Consider the following 24,089-nt stretch of genomic DNA (forward strand, 5'->3'; position numbering starts at 1 on the left):
AGACGGCCCGCCCCCCGCAGTAACCGTGCTCCGCTGCGATCCCCTCATTCACAGACACAGACAGTGCAAGTTTTACTGCAGCCTCAGGCAGGAGGGTTAGCCTAAATGCTAGCGTGCTTCATTAGACCTAGTTTGGCTAATACAGAATGCAGCTGCTAATAATATGACTGTCAAGTCATATTTATTTCTTGTTTTTATTATTTTTTAAAACCTTTTTAAAACCTTTTTTTTGCATGATTCGACTGAGATTGGCAGTCGAATCAGTCTGATTCGACTGCCAATCTCAGTCGAATCATGCAAAAAAAGATGTTATGCAATAGATAGAGGAACATTCGGGCTGTAAGGGTGCTTAATGTCTGATTTAACATAGTATACTTGCTTGGTTTTCTCCCAATAAATCATGATATCCTATTTTTGGCAAACTATTAGATAATTAATATAACAAATTAGGCCAATCTCTCAGCCGAATAATGCAACAAGTCTCTCTCCAGACTGCACCCCCTGTTCTTCTTTGGCTCTCTCTCTGTTATGTTTGCTCATGTTTCCTCTGTGCACTGTGTGCTGCAGATGACATCGTGTGGCCAGAGGGTGATGAAGCTCTCCCTGCCGACGCCCAGCATCTAATCTCCACTCTGCTGCAGACCAACCCTCTGGTGCGACTGGGCACAGGTCAGTACAGCACCTTCTGTTCTACCACTGATGGACGATGAATTAATCACCCAAGTTCTATTTGTGGCGTAGTTACGGATTCTATGTAGCATTTGAAGGTTGTGGAATAGTTTTCTGGCTTGAGAGACTAGGGTTTGGCTGATTCATTCTGATTAATACTGAGGTTTAGATTAATATGCGGTTCATCTTTACACTGTCTCCCGCCTCCATTATGTTGATTTCTCCCTCCTTCTCCCCTTCGTCTCATTCTCTCTCTCTCTCTCTCTCTCTCTCTCTCTCTCTCTCTCTCTCTCTCTCTCTCTCTCTCTCTCTCTCTCTCTTTCTTTTTCTTTCCTCCTCTTTGTGTCTCTCATCCCCCTCTCTTCCTGTCCCAGGAGGTGCGTTCGAGGTGAAGCAGCACTCCTTCTTCACAGAGTTGGACTGGAACAGCCTGCTGAGACAGAAAGCAGAGTTTATCCCTCACCTGGAGTCAGAGGAGGACACCAGTTATTTTGACAGTGAGTGTGCAAGCAGCGCTGCCAGGAATTCTGGGCCAACTCTGACCAAATTATTCTGAATGCACCATGCCATATAAGCATGGGATCTGTTCCAATTCATTTCGATTTGTGATGGTGATCTTCCTGGGCGGGGGGGGGGGGGGGGGGGGGGGCTTGCGGACCCCAGTCATGATCAAGTTTACAAAAAACACAAACTTTGTTTGGTTAGGGTGGGTCAAAAACAACTAAATAGAACTTATATAAGATCGGATTTCTTTCAATGGTTCTTGCGCCTCCCAAGATTTTAGCCGAACACCTCCCTAGCCAAAAATCATGTGTGACTGGTGCCCTCATGATTTATATTGTTCTATTTCCGCAATCTGTCCACAATGTACCATGGACAGTTTTGAAGAAAGGTTGTCTGATAATCCCTCTCTGAGCGACTACAAACACAACCAAATGGCAATGAAATAATAGAGAGAAATAGTACACACTTTGCCCATTGTGTCTGTTGCCAGAAATTATGAAATCTCCCAAGACAATTTATGTCAAGGCATGTCGGAGGTTGATGAGAATAAACAGAGCTATATACAATGCTTCAGTGGCTCACCTCGAAGGAGCCATGGTGTTGCTATGCAGAGTACTGACTGGACAGGATCTTGCATTCAGAACTCAGAGCTGAGATGTTAGGTCCTAACGGTTAGTAAGTATAACATGGTTCCGTCCATAATAACTTAATTCAGTGTCGGCAAGCCCTGTCTTGTTCGTCTGGAGTATGCTGCAGCCTTAAGGCTGGTATCATGGTATCCTAGGAGGAGGAACAGGTATTGATGTTTTTTTGGAGCTGAATGTGTCCAATCAGCATGTTCAGGAAAATCCATTTGAGTTTGCAGCTTTAGAGGAGCTTAGATAGATGGATAGATAGACCTTTATTGATCCCACGGGGGAAATTCAGATGTCATGGCAGTACCGCAGTATGAAACACAGGACAGATACAGAAGAAGATACAACTAGTTATAAAAATATATATAAAATAAGAAGTAAAAAAAGAATAGTGGTAAAGCACAGGGATTAGGAATAAAGTACCACATACCAAAGGAGCTTTAACGTCTCAATGCAAAATTCACACAGTGGTTGTTTCCCTTGCTAAAAATATCAGATCTAAAAACTCAAAGCGTTTGAATGTAATGTGAGCTTGTAGATCGGCTATTTTTGGCCACATGCAACTCAATTCAGGCTAAACAGATCGCTGTTGAGAGTGCGTGCGTGCACGCGTGTGCATGCGTGGCGTGCATGTGTGCGTGAAGAACTAGATAGGAGAGGCAGATAAAGAAGGGGAGAGGAGAGTCATACTGAAATATTTAGAACACAACTCTGACTTTAACTGGACAAAATCATCAACAGTCTTCGGGAGCATGCAGGCTAATAGAAGGTGCACAGCCATGGTCCTGGACTGGTCCATCTATGGCAGCCTGCAGTCTGAACATCCCTCTCCTCCATTACCACCACCCACGCATTGTGCCAGCAGGAGTTATTAATACACTGGCTGGGTTCGACACTTAAAATACAAAAAGCTGTCCTGTTTGTAGTTTAGCACACAACCAACTTTGTTGCTGTGGAGAATCTGGTATGGTGCTGCGCCTTCCTCTGCATTTACCCATCCTAATTATTTGGAGCAGTGGATGCTATTAATACAGCGCCTCCACTTCAATATTACATTTTGATCTAGAGTCACTTCAGAGAAACACTCGTGCTCTGTTCCCTGTGGGTCCCTTGGCTTATTTCTCTCAGTCCTTCCCCATGACAGAGTTATAATAGATGTTTCTCCCCTCTGCCCCAGCACGCTCTGATCGCTACCATCACGTGCACTCCTACGATGAGGACGACACCAATGATGACGAACCTGTGGAGATCCGACGTTTCTCATCCTGTTCCCCTCGCTTCAGCAAGGTCAGCCGCACAGCACAGCACAGCACAACACAACACAACACAACACAACACAACACAACACAGCACAGCACAGCACAGCACAGCACAGCACAGCACAGCACAGCACAGCACAGCACAACACAACACAACACAACAATAGCAATAACAATAGGGGTGGAAGTGGTAAATAAAACTAAGACACAATTAATGACATTTTTAAACACTTTAAAAACTCTCTGCAGACATCTGCATGATGGTTGTAATGTATATTTGTTGTGGAACTTGTGTACATGAACAGGTCTACAGCAGCATGGAACATCTGTCCCAGCTGGAGCACAAACCGCCCACCGTCACTCGACGGGAGCACAAGGGCCCCAGGGAGGACCGGGTGGCCAAGAGAGAGAGTCTGGGCAGTCTCACCCTCAGGGACAAGACCTGGAGGACTGGGTCCCCCGAGATGTAAGTGTGTTACTGCTTTCAAGAAGTCTTCATTGTCACGGCAACTTACGTAAGTGGAGAGTGAACTGAAAAACATTTGGTCACAGTGCTGAACTAAATAATAATGTAAACAAGCCGTGCAGATGATACAAACAGTGCTAAAGGTGACACAGTGCAGAACTACCAGGTCTTGAAGTAATACATTGTTTTATATACATTTGCATACATACAAGTTAATTGAAACCCAGTAAGCAGTTAAAAGATCTGGGTGTTATTGTGGATTCTAATATACACTTTTAAAGTGTTTTAAATTCATGAATCATATCACTAACATGACGTGACTAGATCAGATTGTTATCATTCAGAAAACACTGAACTATAATCTATAAACTTGACTGGTGGATGTTAGTGTCTCTAATCTGTCACATGTGTTCTTCGTTATTCAGGAAGCGTCTGTCCTGTTCCGAGTCATCCTTCACAGAGAGTGACTCCAGCCCTCCTTCCGGGGCCCGCCGACGCTTTTCAGCCCTCATGGACACGCACCGCTTTGCCTCGCCTCTAGAGGGCGACCCCGAGCTACCCGTCCCCACCCGGCAGCCGCAGGTCAAAACCAGGGGAGCTTCACTGGAGGGAGGTCTGGCCTCCATGTCCAATCAAGGAGATCTGAAGTCTGTTCCCAAAGAGACCAACGGGCTCAGCGCTGGAGGTGAGAGAGCACGAGACTGTAACCTTTGAATTGTAATACAGGAAATCCTTCATCGTCCCTATTGGATGCCACAATCAAGAGAAGTCAATACAGTTACCATTCGTGTCTCTCCCATGTCACAGACAAGCAGTTGAGACCGGCTGAGGCGTCGACACCTTTGCCAGGCAGCACAGCTGCACTCGGGGTCCCTGATCCCCAGGGACCCAGAGGGGCCACCAATGATCTGGTCCTGCGACGGGTCCGCCATCCACAACTCTCAGTTGACGGGGAGAAACATAACTCACGGCCGGGGACCAAAGTCATCAAATCTGCTTCTGCCACAGCTCTCTCTGTCATCATCCCCGCAGGTGAACAAACATACTCTTTGTAACTATATACTGTGTATATACTATATATACTGTTCATGCTGTGTAACGTTATCAACTAAACAACAGTTATTTTTTATATAATCTTTCACTGGTATATATTTCACAATTCCACATGAATGTGTTTTTGACAACTTCTCTAAACACTATTAAACGCTATTTTGTGCCAAAAGGATGTAGGTAGTCCCAGAAATGTACCGGAAATGTATTTATTTATGTATTTTATTCGTTGATAAATAAAATTGTTGCGTTGCCTTCCAAAATATCCTCGCTATGACCCTGCAGCATTGTACAGTATTTGCGGCATTGTACTGTATTTCAAGCAGTTGTTCCGTATAGACAAGAAGAGTCTCCAAAAAGACTTAAAGCTCAAATCAAATTTCGTTGGGCTATTCAAAGAATTGCAGATCTGCTATTTCTTTTGAAAAATCGTGAAAATGTGTGCAAATCTTTTAATATATATATTTTTAAAGCGAACATTTTTAACTCAAATCTTTGCATCAGGGGGATTCTACAAATGTCTTCTAAATCCTAACCGTTTTTTTTTAAACTTATGTTACTATAATCTGTGGTTCTTTTTTTTTCATGTCAAGGACCCCCAAAATCATATGTATTTGCCCCCCCCCCCCCCCCCCCCCCCGGATCTCAAAATGTGTTGTTGCAGGAAGTAAAGATTTGAGTTTAAAAAGTTTGCTTTAAATATATGTATATTCAATGATTTGCACAAATGTTCACGACTTTTCAAAAATAGCAGATCTACAAGTTCATAGCACAGCACTCGGTGCCGTGTTATGAACTTGTATATCTGCTATTTTTGAATATCCCAAAGGAATCTAAAATGACAGAGATGCGTCATTTTGAATGGATTGATTGAATGGGTTAAACCGGATTCTGGCAATATATTAAGCTCATGGTGATTTCTGCTCTGCCACAGTGGAGCAGCATGGCACCTCCCCACTGGCCAGCCCCATGTCTCCTCGCTCCGTCTCCTCCGACCCCTCCTCCCGCGACTCCTCTCCCAGCCGGGATTACTCCCCTACAGTCAGTGTGCTGCGCTCCCCCATCACCATCCACCGCTCAGGCAAGAAGTATGGCTTCACCCTCCGAGCCATCCGGGTCTACATGGGAGACAGTGATGTGTACAGCGTGCATCACATGGTCTGGGTGAGAGAGCACAGCTTGTGCATTGACTATTGATGACTCTATTGAGGAAGCTGACAGACAGTATATTTTAGTTATGCTAATTGTAGTTTTATTATACTATATATATATATACACACACAAATACATACACAGTGTATATATATATCACATGTTTTGGTCCCTACGGCCTTCATCAGAGTATGGATTCTTTCTTGAGAACACGGAATATAGTTTAATCACCTCACCTGCAAATAGTATTATTGTATTCTTCTGTGAACACCTGCAGAAATGTGTGCATGACTATGTCTGTCTTTTATGATTTTAAGCTCCACTTTGATACTCCTGCAATTAGAAATATTTTTCTCCTTTTTTCATTCTAGCGCTTTCAGGAGCAACTGAAAATGTATACAGTAATGACTTTCTAATAAGTGCCAAAAGAAATGTATAATATAACCCTAGATTCTATACATAGGGTTCTAATTTTCTTTATTCAACCGTTATTTAACTAGACAAGTCATTAAGAACAAATTATTATTTAGCTTGGAAAAAGGCAAAGCCTCTTGAGGACATGTTTGCACCCCAACAAATGCATTAATTTCCTACTCTTTGATGTCTATACAGTTTTAGTATCAGGCCACAAACACTGATTGACGCCACAGTTCACTGACAAAACAATCACACCATAGCTATGCTAGTTAATAGGACTCGTCTACCAAGTCTCTAAAGCAGTCGAACTGACAGTACTCTGACCCAATCACAGCACGTCGAGGATGGTGGCCCCGCCCAGGAAGCAGGTCTTAGCGCTGGAGACCTCATCACTCATGTGAACGGAGAGTCAGTCCACGGCCTGGTTCACACCGAGGTAGTGGAGCTCATCCTGAAGGTGAGCGGAAGACAGAAACTGCTGAAGTTAAAATTGTTCTTTAACTCCTCTATTCTTAGTAAAACTGACCTGAGTTACAACTGTACTTTATTTTTCATTCACACCAAGTCTCGCAGATCTACAAGCTCACAATGTGACGTGTGACGCGTTGTGAGCTCGTAGATGGGGTTCGAGTAGTTAAGATGTTCTTTTAAGATGAATCTATCTATCTGTCTGTGTCTGCCTGCCTGCCAGTTAATTACTTTACGTTTACTTTCATTTCTATAATTCCCGGTTTCGTTTAACGTTCATAAGATGGACATGGTTACCACATCCTGCTATACTATGATGACTTATTACTTGTCATCCTTCCAGAGTGGAAGCAAAGTGACAGTCACGACGACTCCCTTTGAGAACACATCTATAAAAGTTGGTCCTGCTCGCAAATCCAGCTACAAATCCAAGATGGCACGGCGCAACAAGAAGCCAGCGGCCAAAGATGGGCAAGAGTGGGTTACAGAAATATTCGTCTGCATTACCCTTTTCCCCTTATCGTGGCCATGCCCTGCTGACTGCTGCAGCTGTCATTATCCGTTCCCTCTTGTTTGTCTTGCAGTAAGAAACGCAGCTCCCTGTTCAGGAAGATCACCAAACAGTCCAACCTGCTCCACACCAGTCGCAGTCTGTCGTCTCTCAACCGCTCGCTGTCGTCTGGAGACAGTCTTCCTGGCTCGCCGACACACAGCCTCTCTGCTCGCTCCCCCACCCAGAGCTATCGCTCCACCCCTGATTCACCCTACCTCGGTTAGTATCAAAGGCCTTTGTCACATTTATCTGATTTTATTTGTGAGCGCTGCTCTGACAACCACTATGACTTACAAAATGTTGTGAATGAACAGTTGACAGTGACAACGATTGGTTTTCCATCCCTCTCCTCTCCTCTCCTCTTAGGCACGTCATCTCAGAGTAGTTCCCCGGCCTCCAGCACCCCCAACTCCCCTGCCGCCTCCCAGCACATGAGGCCCAGCTCGCTACACGGCCTCTCCCCGAAGCTGCACCGGCAGTACCGCTCTGCACGCTGCAAGTCTGCTGGCAACATCCCCTTGTCCCCACTGGCCCACACCCCTTCCCCCACCACCTCGTCACCCCCTCCGCTGAGCGGCCACACGGTGGGCAGCTCCAACACCACCCAGACGTTTCCTGCCAAGCTGCACTCCTCGCCTCCAATCGCCCGGCCACGCCCTAAGAGTGCCGAGCCCCCCCGGTCCCCGTTGCTGCAGCGCGTGCAGTCGGCTGAGAAGCTGGGAGCGCCGCACCTTCCTTCGTCATCGTCATCATCCTCCTCTTCGTCCACGTCTCCTCTCACGGGCGGGGGGGTGTCCATGCGTAAGCATAGCCTGGAGGTGACGCACGGCGACTACAGGAGAGAGTCCTTCCACTGCGAGCACAGCCTGCAGAGCCTGCTGGAGATGGAGGGTGAGAATGGACCCGCTCCGCCCTCTCCTTCCTCCTCCTCTTCCTCGCCGTCTCCGCCCACCATAGGAGAGTTAGGTGGGCTCAAACCTGTGAGGAGGCTGGGAAGGCAGGAGTCGCCGCTTAGCCGCGACACCCTACTCACAGGGAGAGAGAAAGATGGTAACGCCATGGGGTCTGAGACGCACTCTCAAAGTACGCCAACTAAACTCGGATTCAACACCAGTGCTACGGACACGGCAAAGACTTTGCCCACTGCTGGGGATCCAAAGAGAGAAACATGTCTAGCCACGGTGGAGACCAAGTCTAGCCCGGTCTTGGTTCCCTCCACTACAGGAACCAAGCTCCGCAGCCCTGGGGACAAATTGCCAGATGTGAGTCCTCCCACATCTGACACAGCAAGTACAGGATCAGCCCCTAAACCCAGTGAGAAAACAATGGCAACCCCGGGCATATCAAAGGACACACAGCCACTAAACGGTAAACAGCAAAGCACCCAGACACATAGCATGCCCAAAACCCAAGAGAAGACAGAGGAGAAAGCCAAAGGAAGTGCAGACAAAGTCGCCCCGCAAAAACCTTCTGCCATTGAGCCATCCATGCTAAGCAGAGCCACAGAGACAAGTGTGCACCCTGTGAAAGGAGGGCTGAGCAGCAGTGATAATAAAGCAACTGAGACCACCAGGGGCAAAGGTCCTGCACCTCCGGTCCCAACGCAGGCTCCGACCCAAGCTGCTCCTACGACATCCACAGCCCTTGCCACCGCTGTCATCACCAAACCCAGAGGAGAAAAGATACATGGTCCATCGAGCAGCTACCGCGGTGCCAGGGAGGACAGGGCCCACCTGGAGGCCCTGGAGGAGAACCCCATGTCCCCCTCGTCCACCTCCCCCTGCTCCAGTAAGACACGTCCGGTGTTCCCCGGGGACAAGGGCGGCTTTGTCACCCAGCTCACCAGCGTGGCCAAAACTGTGCTCGGGCCTATGAAGGGAAAAGACTCCCCCACACAGGAAGGAGTCAAAGGAAAAGACTCCCCCAAGGTGAGTGAGGATAGACGGGGTGTCCCTGCAGGAAAACCAGAGGCTTCGTCCGGAGGCGGTCGCCGAGGGGCCCAGACGGCATCCCCGTCGGGGACAACTGGTCTGATCCAGTCCGATAAGGCGAACACACGGGCCTCCAAGCATCACTCGTGATCTGGGAATACAGGACGAGCTTGGACTCTCCTACTCAATGCCTTTTTGGATTTGAAAGAATCCTGTAGCATCGTAATGCCACATATTGCTGACTGATGAAACTATAACATAAATGCCTAAAAAAAATAACAATATACATATAAATAGATTAAAGAAGATATGAAGGAAGGTGCATCAACTACTGTTCTCTGATGTGTGTAAATGGTGTTCTGTGTATGTACTATTCAGCACATTGTGTTGTATATAGTCAAAAAGCGTATGTCATAATGCATGTCCTACATTGTACATGAAAATGAAAGAGAATATTTAAAGAAAAGAAGAAACTATAAAACAGACCTTATGGTAGTGAACACTGTGAGCAACATGTCAGCAGAGCACCAACAACATTCTCTAACAGCATGTGATCAGGCAGGATTCTGTCCCGTTATTGACCATAATTCACACACCGGCCATGTTGATCTTGTGTCATACTCTGCATGGTGGGAAACCCCACCCCGGCAAGGTATAACAGAGTCAATTGGCCTCCATGTGAATATTGCATCATTATCACCATAAATGTAATCCTTTAAGTCAGTCTGTGTTCAGATTCAACCATTTAGTGCCATCTTTTAGTTTAGTTGAAAAGAGGAAAAATGCACAGCAAATTTCTTCAACACTCAGCTGCTAAAAGTGTTCAGGCTTAGTACTGTAGGTTGTGTGGTGTAGAATAAGGCAACACAAAAAGATGTAACTATCTGTAACAGTCCAGTGCTAACATGCCACAAACTAGTTTGACATACCTGCTTGCAGATACAAAGAATTAGAGGGTATCAATCGGTTTGTTTCTGATCTACTTAAGGGCTGAATTGTTGTTGAAAGGAGGTGGACTATTGGAACTTGCACAAGGACACTACGCAGATTTGCTTTTTATGCCATTTTTGGTGTGTCCCTATTTAAAAAAAAGTTTACATTGTGCTCAAGACAAGACGGCGGTCATGAGGGTAATGGCTCGTGTCGCAATAAGCCTGGCAAGCGGATTATATTTTACAAGTTCTCTTCATTGACCTTTGTGAAATGTGCAATTATATAGCCTAGACTTTGAAAGTGAATACAGTAGTGTTGAGATGTAGGAGTCTTTGTATGCATTCCTGTGAATCTGGTCAGACAGTGAAATACACAAAGAAGCATAATGAGACTAGCACTATAGGAAACTAGGCTAGCACCCCTCATTCTCTCTTTACCCTTCCATGTATGCAAAAGTAGCGTTGTATAATGTAACGTGTGATGAAATGTGCCAGTGTTTTCATTTAGGGGTGAGGTGTTGTTTACGGTGATGTTTATAATGATAATATGCAATCCTAGTGTGCCCAGTTACAGTAGAATGGAGGTCCCACGTCAGGGATACAGTAGTCGGCTGTCCATGGACCCAGAACCAGGGTCACCTAAGAGCATGTTAGTGCCAAGATCATTGTTGTTTCCACAAACTCAAATGATCTTGATGCTGAGACCAGATTCAGACCTATGTTAGGCTGCCATCTTGTGGTCAGTAACACATAACATCCCAACAAAAATCTTGGGTTGAAAATGATCAACTGTATTTATTTACTGATAACTAATCTACATTTGTGGAGAACCTTGACTATTTCCTGCACATCTTTTAATTTTTGTAATAATTTGGATGTAACATTATATCATCTTTTTCTTTTTTTAACTTGTTTATATACATTTGTTTTGTTCTCAAAACCAGTTGAATTTCCTGGACAGTCTTAGCTGATAAGACCCATACTCATTCAATCCATGATGCTGTGTGCATTTTAACAGAGAAGAAAGTCGTGTTTAGATGTTAAATGCCTGTGTCTTTGTGTGTGTGCTGAGGTGTGGAAATTGCACTTTAATTTGTGTCAAATTTGTTTATTTATTTTTTAATCTATTTATTATACTTTTTCATTTATTCAAAGTTTAATGTCAGTGGTTGGTTCACTTTTGCTTTGCTACTCAGATACATTTGAAATCTCTCAATTGTAAATCTAAAACTGAGAGAATCTACCAAATCTGTGTGGTTGACCTTTTGTGCTGGGTTACTTCTGCCATTCCATAAAACTGAGAGTTGCAATATTACTGTTATGTCCATTTTTCTCTTACTGTATGACTTTTATATCACAATTATCTCTCTCACTGCTGTCCAATATATCACATGCTCCAGTCACTGTTGTGAAAAACTAATGCAAAAGAAGAGCCCATAGTGCAAATGTAATAAAATACAGAGAAACAAATCAAGTGTCTTTGGCTTCTATTCTTATTGTATTTTTATGTCTTACCTCTGGTCCATAGCGTTAGAGCTGTGGACCAGAGCTAGCAAAAGCCTACACACTAGAAACTAGAAATAATTCTACATTACTAGAATTATTTAGATTTATCCCAGGCTGGGATTACGTATTTTTGTTATCTATCCTCAGTGGTGGAAAGTAACTAAGTACATTTACTCAAGTAAAAGTCAATCAGTGCTTCAATACTTTTACTTCTACTCCTCTACATCTCAGAGGCAAGTTGTTTCTCTGAGGGTCTGTCTACTCTGGATAAAATGCCCATATATGGACATATCTGACGTCACAGTACTACCATCACAGTATTGACGTCATAGCTGACAGACAGCCTGGCCCCAACTTCCAGCCTTAACTTGGATTAAAAACATCAAGTTTTGATTCACTACCACAACAGTGAGGAGTGCATGCACTCCTCACTTGTGGTAGTACATGCATGTTATGATATGAAGGCAGGGGTTAAAGCAAAAAAGAATCCCAAGACTGAAAATTATTTTCAGACCATGTCCCAATATGTGATTTTTGATTTTTAAACATGGCACATGGAATCCTCAAGACTGAAATCAGTCCCCAGGACTGAGAACCTTTAATCCCTGTATCAAGGTTTCAGCATAATAATCTACATTTATTAGAGGTTTTATTTCAGACAGAGGCAATTTTTATCTGATCTCTGGTAACCTTGAGGTCATGGACCAGCTCTGCATTGCATTTTCTCCATCACTCTCCGCTATAATCATGTAAGTTTCCAAATTTACATTTCTGTTCTAATAGAGAACAGGAACACTAACAGCCATACTTGCTGTTAGATGCATGTACAACAAGAGCAGACAGATTGGGTAGCAGGTAAGTAGGTGGGTAAGCACTGCATATATATTGTTTTATTCTCCTGCTTTTAATAACAGTTTCCCTTCCAGCAGGTTACTAAAAATATAGCCTACTAAGACCCCCTTGTTCCCTTGGCAACAAAGTGGCATTTCCTTGTTTTGATCGAGGTCTAACCATAGACTGTAAGGTCTAACCCTAACCTCTGAGGAAGTTCCAATGTTGGAACCATAGGTTGGAACTAGATCAATGCATGACGCGATTCTCATGTAAGGCTCTGGAAACGACCAGATATCACTGGACAAATATGATTGGTCCTCTATTGACCAATCGCGGTGCAGATACACGTTGTTATGAAGTTAACAGGAAATAAGCCCGTGTTCAGTTCTGCTCCTCCATGGTTCTAATGAGAAACGGATGAGTTCTTCTCTATAACTCTATGGTTCTTCTCCATGGTTCTAATCAGAAACGGACGAGCATCCGTAAATCAGTCAAAATAACAGAGTAACACAAGGCTGTTGGTGGAGCAATACGATGACGGTCTGAGTGAAGGTAAGAGAATAAACTTGTATTATACTTATTTTAGCTTCGCTACTAGCAGTGGTGGAAAAAGTACTCAAATGTTTTACTTTACTGGAACAAAAGTATTCTGTTCCAAGTAAAAGTCTGGAATTCAAAATGGCTTTATAAGTACAAAAGTATTGGTATCAAAATGTACAAGTAGGCCTACCAAAAGTAGAAAGTACTGATTATGCAAACGTCCAATTTCACATGTAGAAAGATATTTTTGAAAATAGCAGATCTACAAGCTCACAATGTGTTGGTTGGTTTGTTTGATTGATTGATTGAATACTTTATTAACAGTTTGCAAAATAAATCACAGGAAGTACAGTTCTATACAAGTTCTGCTAAAAGGATTAAAACCCAAGAAAGCACATATGGCTTGTTTCCAATATCAAGCTATTTTTAATGTACTGAGCTTGGTCTACTTTCTGTCACACATTGATTGTCGCTTACTATCCTTTAACATTTAGAGACCAACATTGCAGCCATTCTGAACTGAACTGACAAATTGTCAGTTCAGTTAAGGAAGGAATGGCTGTAATGTTAATTGGCCTCAAGATTAAATCAAATGTTACAGGATGGTGAGCTACGATGGCCACCTCTACTTTGACTGCAACACATTGCATGCCTGATGCTTGACTATGGTACATTACTCCAGAACTTAGTTTTTGAAAGGTAGGTGGTAGGCTGTTGATTTCCTTCTGCATTGCAATTAAAAAAGCATTTTTTTCCTGGTTAATTATTATCTGGTATTTTTATATTTAAAAATAATAAAATATTGTCGTTCAGCTGATCAGTCAGTCTATCAAATAAATGAAAACTAAAGTCCCCAGCATGATAGTATACGGGACCAGACCCCTGTGATCTGTTGTCTACCTCATATTTTGACACTACTTGCTTTTTCTCACTCTATGTGAGGTAACTGATGAGAAAGAGATTAAAAAAAGAGAGAAGTATGTCTACGATACGGAAGTTGTACATTTTTATCATCAACACAATTTTAAAATTGTGTTGCATTTATCTTTAATGACCTTGTTACCGTACATGATACCCCTCAAATATTTTGTCATTATTGTTGAATTGTACAGTATACTTATGTTTTGTTAAAAAATTGTGTGTATATATATTCCCTCACATACTGTATATATAATTCAATACAAAGGTTCCTCAAGTCACACAGTACTAATCACATGGCTTCACTGCTTCCACAAAGATACGGTAAATGATTTACTGTCATGGTTCTTATCGGCCCTACACACTGTTCAACAGGGCCATGCACAGACGGAACCTAGCAAGATCACAGTTTTAGGTGCGGCATGCATAATGTCCTAAATTCTAATACCACACCCTCATATGTCTCAGAAACACATACAGAATGTGGGAGGAAGTACAGATAGCATCTAGCCACAGTTGCTCTTGTTCTCTTTTGCCTCTGCACAGGTTACAAGTTACTATGGCCATAAGCAACATTTCTTCACAGTCTGGGTCGTTCTGCCAACCACAGTTATGAATCCCAGCTGCTCGTCGCCCTCTCTCTGTGAGGGCCAGTCCACAGAGGAGGACATCTCAGATGACTGGCTATACCTTTCCGCTGACTCCATATTAGAGCCCCAATGCTTTGAAGAGTGCAAGGATGACCAGGGGCGAGAGGAAATGGGCAAACTCAAATCCAAGCTGATCTCGGCATGGAACAGTGTCAAATATGGTGTGTTTACCTACATTCTAAACGGCTGCTGTGTTGTTTTAGCAAGAGGAGACGTTCCTTGTTTCTTTTTCTGATTTGTGCTACCTTTTTCTTCCTCAGGCTGGCCTTTGAAACAGAAATCCCGCTTCAAAAAAGGTTCTCCTGTGACAATGCTTGGACATTCGTACTTGCTCAGTAATCAAGGTGAGACCTGGCTCATTTTAATTTAGCCAGTCACTGGAATAAATGTATTTTCAATTGAGAAGGAATAGTTAATTCCGGGGACCAGCCCTTCCTTATGTGTAACTAAGTGCAGCACGCCTGAACCACCCAAAGAGCACCTGTATGTGACAACACACCTGAGACCCATGTGCGCTCCAACCCCCTTGTCTTCTGGGTTTTGTAGTTTCTGATTGAGGTTCCGTTCTGTTCTGTGTTTGTGTCAGAGGAGAGGGAGCGTTTCCGTCGATCCTTTTCATCTCTCCCATGGCTGACGTATAGACGGAGGTTCCTGCCTCTGTCTGGCACCGCCCTGACCACTGACGGAGGCTGGGGGTGTGTTCTGCGCACTGGACAGATGCTGCTGGCACAGGGCCTGCTGTTACACCTGCTGCCCTCAGGTGTGCACAGACATACACAGACCACAATATCGCACATCTTCTATAAGTCCCAAACTACATTCTTTTTTTATACTGTGAAATTCGCAGGGGTATTATACTCGTAGATTACTCTGATGTCCAAGGATGTATTAGTAAGTATTTGTGAAAATTAGCAACTCCAAAACCAGAAACTAGAATGAGACAATAAGAGATCAGTGGAGCATTATGTGTTAATGGCCCTCTGCATTGGTGGGGCATAGCGAAGAATGGGATGAATTGTGTTTTAACTGTAAGAGACAATTGCTGTTTAAATGTTCAAGCAGGAAAAAGTAATACCAAATCAAATTGTCCTCCTGGGGCGGGAATACATCAGTAGAAGCAACCATTTTCAGTATGTCATCCTAACCCTGACCATAGAAAGTGATCATTCTCTGTCTGATGTCTACATTCATGTAAAAATGTATTTCTTTACCATTTCCTCACTCCAAGGGTGGACCTGGTCTTTGAGTCACCATGGGGTCAGAGATGACATTGATCTCCAAGAGTCTCGGCCAGTAGAAAGTGGATGGTTGGCACCTCGGAGGTGGGGTCGAAAATTGAGCCTGGGTTCCCTGCCGGACACACAGGCTCAAACACAGGAGGCTACACACAGACGGGTGGTGTCCTGGTTCGGGGACAACCCCACAGCCCCCTTTGGAGTGCACCAGTTGGTGGAGCTGGGTAAAAGCTCAGGGAAAAAGGCTGGTGACTGGTATGGCCCCGCTATCGTGGCACACATACTCCGGTGAGACTTGCTGATGTCATCTTAAATAACACTGCTGACTTCCAACCTTACTTAGTGTTACTAGACTGGTGCACCGGCCGACTCGGGAACCCCGTACGATGAGAACAACGTAAATGGGAACGCTGCAAGTCGGGAATTCATTGTTTGGTTATACAATATCCTTTGTACCTGTTGTCGGACTACTTGTAACCGTTGCGAGTACCCAGTGCAGTAACGGCGGGCATAGGCCTACTCGGGAACGATGCAAGTTGGGAATGCATGCCCCACCCGTTTGTATTCAATAATTAATTGTACCCATTCTCAGAGTACCCAGTGTGATTTCCACCCACTAACATACGACCGCCCACAAAATAATGGGAGATATGGGGATCCCTGATGTCGGCAGAAATGTTTTGTTGAGGATGACGTGCATGAGTATACTGTATACTCAATTGGAGGTCCATGTGGACTGCTTATTCGCGCAGTGGCACAAAGGTGACGCACAGTGATGTATTAATTGGGTAGCAGATGAACTATGGGCAGAGTGTGAACTGTATGTATGCAGAACAAACATGAAGGAAGTAACGTGACCAACCGTGGGTAAGAAGAAGAGCGAAGCATTCTGGGTATTGTATTATTTATTGTATGATCCAGGGAAAGTTCCTGCAATGGTGGCGAGTAATTACATAGAAGAAATGGCTGCTTTTTGTGTGCACTTCGTACAATAAATAAATGTAGATAAGCTTGGAAAATGGTGGATTTATCTACTTTGTTGAGGTACAATATGGTCCTTTAGTGATGCAGGATAACTTTTTGTTTCAGTAAAGCTGTGGCTGCGTCTGCTGACGTTCCCACTCTGGCAGTTTACGTTGCACAGGACTGCACCGGTGAGTGCCTTTCTCACTTTTACTTGTTTACTAGTCTGCTGTACCATTTATCACCATCCCCCAAAACAACAAACAAAATATTTTCCCTGCCACACTACACAGTAAAATGTATTTACAAATGGATATGTTGACACAGGGACAAATACAGGGATTGAAAACACTATAATCAGAATTATACAGAAGCTATATAATAGACGATATGATGATCAAATAAATCAGTTCAAATCTATTCATGTAAGCATTTTTGTTTTGATTTTAACCATAATTTGAGTCCTCTAATTATTGATGGTTGATCCATAAATATTGTCTTAATCATATCTGCTAACTCGTACCTGAACCCCACCTAAACACCATACCTCCTTTTTTAAATTGTCCTGGTTGCCACTGTCCCCTTGCAGTTTACAAAGAGGATGTGAGAGAGTTGTGTGAGCAACATCACACAGGCTCAAGAGGAACCAGTAAGCCCTGGAGGTCCGTCATCATCCTGGTCCCTGTACGTCTAGGAGGACAAGACCTCAACCCCAACTACATTGCATGTGTCAAGGTAACACAATCTCATGTGTAGAACCCGACCGATATTTCGGTTTGGCCAATATATGGGCCATTATTTTACTTTTTTGACAACATCAGCATCCGCAATTTTCCACAGCCAATGTTTCCAGATTAAACAGAAAATGCATTTTCAGGTCGGGATACCAATTTTATCCAATCAGGAGAGAACTCACACAGTATAAAGTTAATTGTTGACAAGTTCAGTGATGACACAAAGAAATGAGCAGAGAAAATTGGAACTGAAAAACTATAAAATTGAAGCTGATAAATGTGTACTTTCTCCTGATTGGCTGAAGATTGGCCACCCACCTTTATTGAGCTGGAGAGACGGGGAGATCTACTGAACAAACACACTATAGCAATCAGATGTGGTTTAACCTTTTTAACAAAAAACGTTTTGTTTTAACCAGAAAATATCACTTACACTATGTACCTTTTAATTATTTAAAGAAGTTATTTAAGTTAAATGTTCTTGAATAGAAATCGTACTCAAATCTATCTATTTCAAATTGATAAGAACTGACTTTTCACTTTGTCAAAACATCAGTCAAACATCGGTGGTCAAGGGCGTCGGACCCAAACATCTAGCATCGGTCGAACTCTAGTGTAGCCTATACAGTACAAGATTTAAAGTGTATTTTATTGCACTTTTTGGGAGAAACTATGATGCTCTATAATAGAGAATAAGGGTATAGTGAATGGACTGTAGAGCACAAACAATATCTAACCATTCCATATTCCTTTCTATAGAATCTCTTGGCATTAGAATGCTGCATCGGCATCATCGGGGGCAAACCAAAGCACTCCTTGTTCTTTGTTGGTTTCCAAGGTACAGTATGTGTGTACGTTTGTCTGTCTGTCTACACACAATCCCACATAGCACCCGCACACACTCCTACCTCTATATGACATAATACTATGCATATCAAGACTGCACACTGTTTATATATGTGTGTATTTATTTACACAAACATAGATGTGTAAATAGATATTTATACACAGCTACTGCGCAGTGCATACATACTTATATTGATCATATTTAGAAGTAGGACACAGCACATTCAAGCACCTCCATTTTTGTTTTGTTACTTCTGCTACAATGTTGAGGAACCAAAACCAAAACAATTCTCATGTGCTCGTATATATGATTGGTAATGTTGGTGTAATTATTATTGTGTTCAGTTATGTACAGTCAGAGTTGTCACTCTAGTTTCCTCTGGTATCTTGTATCAGATGACCATCTGTTGTATTTGGACCCACACTACTGTCAACCTGCCGTGGACATCACACAGGATGACTTCCCGTTGGAGGTAGGAGAAAGTGCCATTGTCTAAATAGTTCTGCTTTCTGGCCTGTTATATGTAATCATTTGCCTGACAATTGATATCAGCTGTGGTAAATAAGCCGCTGAGGAACCTTTATAGATGTGCGTGTGCGTGCACACTCGCTCTGATTGAATACTTTATTAATCAGAAACAGCACGTGGTACAGTAAGACATTAAAGCTAAAAGGATAACACAAAGTCCTGGGGACGTGTTTCCATTGTGGTCCTATGTATTCAATTCATCAACATAGCATACAAAATGAACACGATAACTTGTCATCAACAAATTCAAACACTATACTCTGTACTAAAGAGATGGGGAAAATGTAATTTACTTCCCTTTTGGTCTCCTGATGTTTTTTTCAGGCCAATTCTGAAAGAAACCAGAGTTACACATCCTTTAATGGATGGTGTCAGGGCATTCCACATTTTGTGTGTGTGTGTGTGTGTGTGTGTGTGTGTGTGTGTGTGTGTGTGTGTGTGTGTGTGTGTGTGTGTGTGTGTGTGTGTGTGTGTGTGTGTGTGTGTGTGTGTGTGTGTGTGTGTGTGTGTGTGTGTGTGTGTGTGTGTGTGTGTGTGTGTGTGTGTGTGTGTGTGTGTGTGTGTGCGTGCGTGCGTGCGAAAGGGGAAACGGCCATGTTTGCACAGGTATGGAAATGATTATCCTCTGCACTTAATTAGACCTCATTTGCAGTTAACTTCTCTTCATCACCTCTTGCAGTCATTTCACTGCAAGTATCCCCGGAAAATGGGATTCACTCGCATGGACCCCAGCTGTACGTTTGGCTTCTATGCCAAGGGCCAGAAGGACTTTGACTCACTGTGCTCAGCTGTCATTGCAGTATGTAAAATTATATGTGTGAAGCTTTGGCTGGATATTTGTGGTTCGTTTGGTTTTTCATATAATTCTATATTGATTTACTTGCCAGGATGCAACTGATATGAATAAGATTCATGTTTTAAAATTGCGTGCTTCTTGTTAGTTTCATTGTCATGTCATTTATTTTATGAATGGTTTTTATTGAAATGAATTCACCATATTAAACCTGGTGTCAAAATGGTGGGCAAATGTTTTTTTTCCAATTGCTTAATATGTTTTTTAATGTTTTATACATTTTTCAAAAATAGTGAAAATAGCAGATCTACAAGCTCACAACACGCTGCGAGCTTGTAGATTGACTATTTTGTCTATTTGTCGTATGGCAAAGTATATACAGGTAGGGCTTATGTCTTTAAAAAAATAAATGTTGGTAAGTAAAAACTGGATGGATTCTCTTGGAGGATGAATGTATTTCTTATTTATCTTCTTTGCTTCCTCCAAGGCTCTGTCAACATCTCCAGAGCAGTACCCCATGTTCACATTCGCAGAAGGTCACAGCCCTCCTGGCTGGGAGTTGGGGGGAGATGCTACGCCCACAAACATCACCCGTATCGTGAGGAAAGAGCAGCGAAGACGAGCTAACACCAGCAACAGCATGGATGAGTTTGTTCTATTATGAGCTGTGACAGACAACATTCACTCGCTGGCATAAAGTGATCTTTGTCTTCAGCTGACGTGCGGAACAGCTTTTTGTGGCAACTACTGACAAGCACAAGAATGGATGGACATTGTTGTCGCTTTCCACAAGCAATACCCTAAAGGGGAGGTCTTGGTAAAACCAATATTGTGAGCCAAGAACATTATTTTAATTTATTTATTGCTATTTTGATAAAAAAAAAAGTATGTTTTTTATTTATTGTTTTAGGGTCTTAGGTGAATATGAATCGAATGATGAGGCTTTTAATCTGAAATCTGAATGATTTTTATTTTATTTCCATTTCTATCTATTACACAATCCTGTCCCAAGATTATGATTATTTAGTCAACATAAAGGTCCCATTTCTGGGAGATATTTTTGTGGTTGTTCACCTTATTCAAACAAATTAATTTCTTCTGTAGACAATGAAGAAAGTTGTACTCCGGGGTAGTCAGTGGACCATGGGTTGATGTCATGTGACAGGATGTGCTGTGTTAAAATGGATTAGGAAATTAGATGCCTTTGGCCGTATGACTTGCACTTGTGAAAATTCCATTTTCATTCCTGTGAAAATGGTTTCTAAATATAGTGAAATGGTATGAGAATACTGTTAGATGTAATAAGTCAAGTTTACTCAAACTTTTACTATGCGGTGCCATTTTTGTCAAAGGTTCACATGAATAAACATTTTATAAATGCTAAATAAATATCTCATGTAATAATTCTATAAATTGGGTATGAAAAGGCATATAAAGCAATGTGCATTTGTTATTTTTGTATTTGTTTATTGAAAAATAATGTATCTAGGAGGCCGTTGCAGAATTTAGGCCCTCTTGTCTGCCATATTGCTGGAAATACAGATGGGCATGGTACTGAAGTTCAGGCAGCACCAGTTGCACACAGAACCTGCTGTGTTTAGGGAGCCTTCCACAGTGGTAACATATCAGTCTATAGGGCCTCACCGGGTCCTCCTGGTCATTGGGGAGCGTTCCTTCCCTGGCCACACATCTCTGTCTAAAGTTCTTGTGGAGGCCCTTAGCAGAGCCACCTCCTGGCTCATGTTCAGCCTCTCCAGGTCAAACTGCTTTGCCTTTGCTCAGAGCAGCACTTGGAGAAAGAACTCAAGAGAGCAGGACATCTAGGCTGTTCCAGGCTTGCATCCTGTCCTTGATGATGTCATCCAGGGGCTAGTTCTAGCTTAAGCAAGGCCCAGGACCACCAGGGGGCTGAAAGGCTGGAATTTGTACTCTTATGGTAGCATAATAGTCCCCTATTGATCCAGAGTATGGGCACTACTAGGGGGCCTGCCCTACTAGGTGAATGTGCCATCTGCAGGGAGCTGCAGGGACCACATGCCCCCATTTAGATGAACTGCACTCCAGTTGAAAGTGAACAGCTACAGTACAAGTTCCTCAGCTTTGGCACAAGGTGATGTGACTCACTGCTTGCTATCGAAGATGATCTACTCATGCCTGTAAGCCAAGTCTCTACTGGGTGTTTAAAACACCACAGCGCATCACCAGGACTGAGCTGACAGCCATGCAGGACCACCACACCCAGATGGTAGCAGACAGCAGAGTTAAGATTGTGTCATTCTGGCTTTCTCAATCATCAACAGAAATCGGGGGCAAGAGAATTAACGAGTTGATCTACCTGCCTCATTCCAAGGTCTAGTACGCTGCCTTCTCCAAGGGAAAGAAAACCACCCGTGTGAACATTTTTATTGTGGGATATGAAGAGGGAATTACTGACAACATTGTTTATATTGAGCTGCTTTAATTGTCTAAGTGATTCATTCAAACTAAGAACATTCTGCATTCAGAACAAAATCTCAAACAACTTCTGCTTTTCAGAAATAAAACTATGCTGCTACAAGTCCAATATCTTAGATCTTTGAGGTTTCACTTGGCGCTGCCAGGCCAACCTCAAAGACGTTTTAAATCCTGGCAGTCCAAGATGGACTTATACATGATAATTGCTATGTTACCATTAAACAATAAACACCTATAGACCATCAAGTGTTGCTGTTTTTAAATCAGATTCAGATCATATAAAATCATGAAGTGGTACAGTAGACAATTGCAAAGTTTACTGTATTATTATGAGGTGCTTCCTTCTGGTCCTCTGCAGACAAACAGGCGCACAGGATGACAAGAACTGTTCCTTACCCTGAAGGCTGTAGTGAATAAGTACCCAAGAGTATGGGCAAGAGAAGTCACCCCCAATGTCCCTGGGCGGCCTTCGGTATCTCCATTGGGTGGCATCTCCAAACAGATGATCAAAGCAAAGTTTGTTGTTTACCCAGGGTGTCGGACTAAGCACGAAGCTTGTTTCCAGCCGGACCCTGCATGGAAGCCTTGCTCAAGGGCTATTCAGCGGTGATTCATGATTGATGTGATGAATTGGGGAATCGAACTAGGGACCTTCCGGTATCAAGGCCGCCCCTCTAACCACTAGGCCACCGCTGCCAAATCAGATGATCTACTCTGTGACATTATTCTGCCAGCAAGCTGAGCATGGGACTCTGCTGTTGAGACTTTCCTCTGGTACTTATAGCCAGTAAGCCACCACTGTCAGCGACCTGACCTTACCTGATAGTCATAATTGACTGCTTATTTCATATATTACACTCTGTGTGTGTGTGTGTGTGTGTGTGTGTGTGTGTGTGTGTGTGTGTGTGTGTGTGTGTGTGTGTGTGTGTGTGTGTGTGTGTGTGTGTGTGTGTGTGTGTGTGTGTGTGTGTGTGTGTAATATATATGAAATTAATATATATACACATATATACACACACACACACACACACACACACACACACACACACACACACACACACACACACACACACACACACACACACACACAGAGCCTACTGTGCAAAGCCTGCATACTTTGTATATATGCTGTGTATATTCTTATTAATTGGCCACTAGGCAACTACTGTTTACATGCGTTCACACACCTCAATTCTTACATTAACAGATTAACAGAGGTATGCTAAATAACATATTAATATAACCAAATGCATATCTAGCATATCTACATCTTCACAATGTAGCCTACTCTCAAATGTAGTGTAAATAGTCCTATGATATTGTGTTATGGGGAGTGCGATTATTTATTGTTTTAGTAATTAGGTTTATTATTATTTTGTCTATCCGGTGGGGAAACCTTCCATTTTCCCCCCAAAAAATAAAATTCCAATTAACGTACACAGCAATAATCATCCCCCCCCCCCCCATAATAATAATGTGTGCTTTTCAACTGGACTGGAACACCCATCCCCCACGTCGGTCGCTGCATTCCTCTCTGCAACGCAGCCATCAGCGTTGCCAGATTTTGTGAGAGAAAAAAGCAACCATGTCTTAGAAAACAATCCCAAAAGAAGCGACTAGGCTACGGCTATTGGAAAATAGCTGACCTACAAGGGATCTCGTAGATCGGCTGCTTGTAGATCTGCTTGTAGATCTGGAAAAAAATGTTATTTTGGAAACATTTTAACAACACAAATCTTGAGTAGGGGGTCCCTGGCACAAAATATATTCAGATGAGGAGGGGTCTGTAGTGTGGACAAATACATATTAATGTGGGGGTCCTTGACTTGAAAATGTTTGAGAGACACTGGTTTAAGCAACATTAGGAAACAAGCCAAAATAAGCAACTACACTTTAGAAACAAGCCCGAAAAACCGTAACCACCAATAAGCAACGTTACAGAAAAAGAAGCCCAAAGTCGCTTCTAATAAGCGGACATGGCAACGCTGGCAGCCATCATCGCTGGGCATGCGGAGACAGATACGGCCAGGGGGGCGCTAGAGACTGCAGCC

The 24,089-nt window shown here is 43.1% G+C and overlaps 2 protein-coding genes across 5 annotated transcripts in view; both read left to right on the forward strand.

The window, feature by feature from the left end:
• The window catches only part of LOC311054978 (microtubule-associated serine/threonine-protein kinase 1-like), a 57,507-nt gene extending 47,630 nt beyond the window's left edge, over positions 1-9,877 (forward strand). Inside the window, exons 18-28 of the mRNA XM_084071022.1 lie at positions 568-669; positions 1,044-1,166; positions 2,986-3,095; positions 3,373-3,533; positions 3,959-4,218; positions 4,341-4,565; positions 5,518-5,747; positions 6,487-6,609; positions 6,964-7,097; positions 7,205-7,392; positions 7,540-9,877. Of these exons, the coding sequence (XP_083927148.1) occupies positions 568-669; positions 1,044-1,166; positions 2,986-3,095; positions 3,373-3,533; positions 3,959-4,218; positions 4,341-4,565; positions 5,518-5,747; positions 6,487-6,609; positions 6,964-7,097; positions 7,205-7,392; positions 7,540-9,254 (3,371 nt within the window). The 3' untranslated portion in view covers positions 9,255-9,877. The remainder of the gene's footprint in view (positions 1-567; positions 670-1,043; positions 1,167-2,985; positions 3,096-3,372; positions 3,534-3,958; positions 4,219-4,340; positions 4,566-5,517; positions 5,748-6,486; positions 6,610-6,963; positions 7,098-7,204; positions 7,393-7,539) is intronic.
• A 2,819-nt stretch (positions 9,878-12,696) lies between these two features.
• On the forward strand, positions 12,697-20,960 carry LOC311055016 (cysteine protease atg4da-like). 4 transcript variants are annotated; one of them, XM_084071084.1, is made up of 11 exons: positions 12,697-12,928; positions 14,445-14,645; positions 14,745-14,828; positions 15,071-15,244; positions 15,713-16,007; positions 16,809-16,873; positions 17,272-17,417; positions 18,176-18,254; positions 18,659-18,735; positions 19,471-19,590; positions 20,072-20,960. In XM_084071084.1, exons 2-11 carry the CDS (start codon positions 14,447-14,449, stop codon positions 20,246-20,248), a joined length of 1,416 nt encoding a protein of 471 aa, XP_083927210.1. In that variant the 5' UTR covers positions 12,697-12,928; positions 14,445-14,446; the 3' UTR covers positions 20,249-20,960. The 4 variants fall into 4 exon arrangements, with proteins under 4 accessions (XP_083927210.1, XP_083927208.1, XP_083927209.1 ...); XM_084071082.1 differs by having other exon boundaries at positions 12,698-12,928; positions 14,381-14,645; XM_084071083.1 differs by lacking the exon at positions 12,697-12,928 and adding an exon at positions 13,856-14,249 and having other exon boundaries at positions 14,381-14,645.
• Positions 20,961-24,089: the final 3,129 nt, after the last annotated feature.

This window comes from Gymnoscopelus microlampas (assembly GCF_963454915.1).
Source record: "Gymnoscopelus microlampas genome assembly, chromosome: 11".
Lineage (NCBI taxonomy): Eukaryota > Metazoa > Chordata > Actinopteri > Myctophiformes > Myctophidae > Gymnoscopelus > Gymnoscopelus microlampas.

What these genes read in the sequence shown, in the direction of transcription:
- LOC311055016 (XM_084071084.1), top strand. Translation starts at nt 14,447, where the DNA reads ATGAATCCCAGCTGCTCGTCGCCCTCTCTCTGTGAGGGCCAGTCCACA. An exon ending in GTACTTGCTCAGTAATCAAG is followed by an intron (nt 14,829 to 15,070) that starts GTGAGACCTGGC and finishes TGTTTGTGTCAG; the next exon opens with AGGAGAGGGAGCGTTTCCGT. An exon ending in GTTCTTTGTTGGTTTCCAAG is followed by an intron (nt 18,255 to 18,658) that starts GTACAGTATGTG and finishes ATCTTGTATCAG; the next exon opens with ATGACCATCTGTTGTATTTG.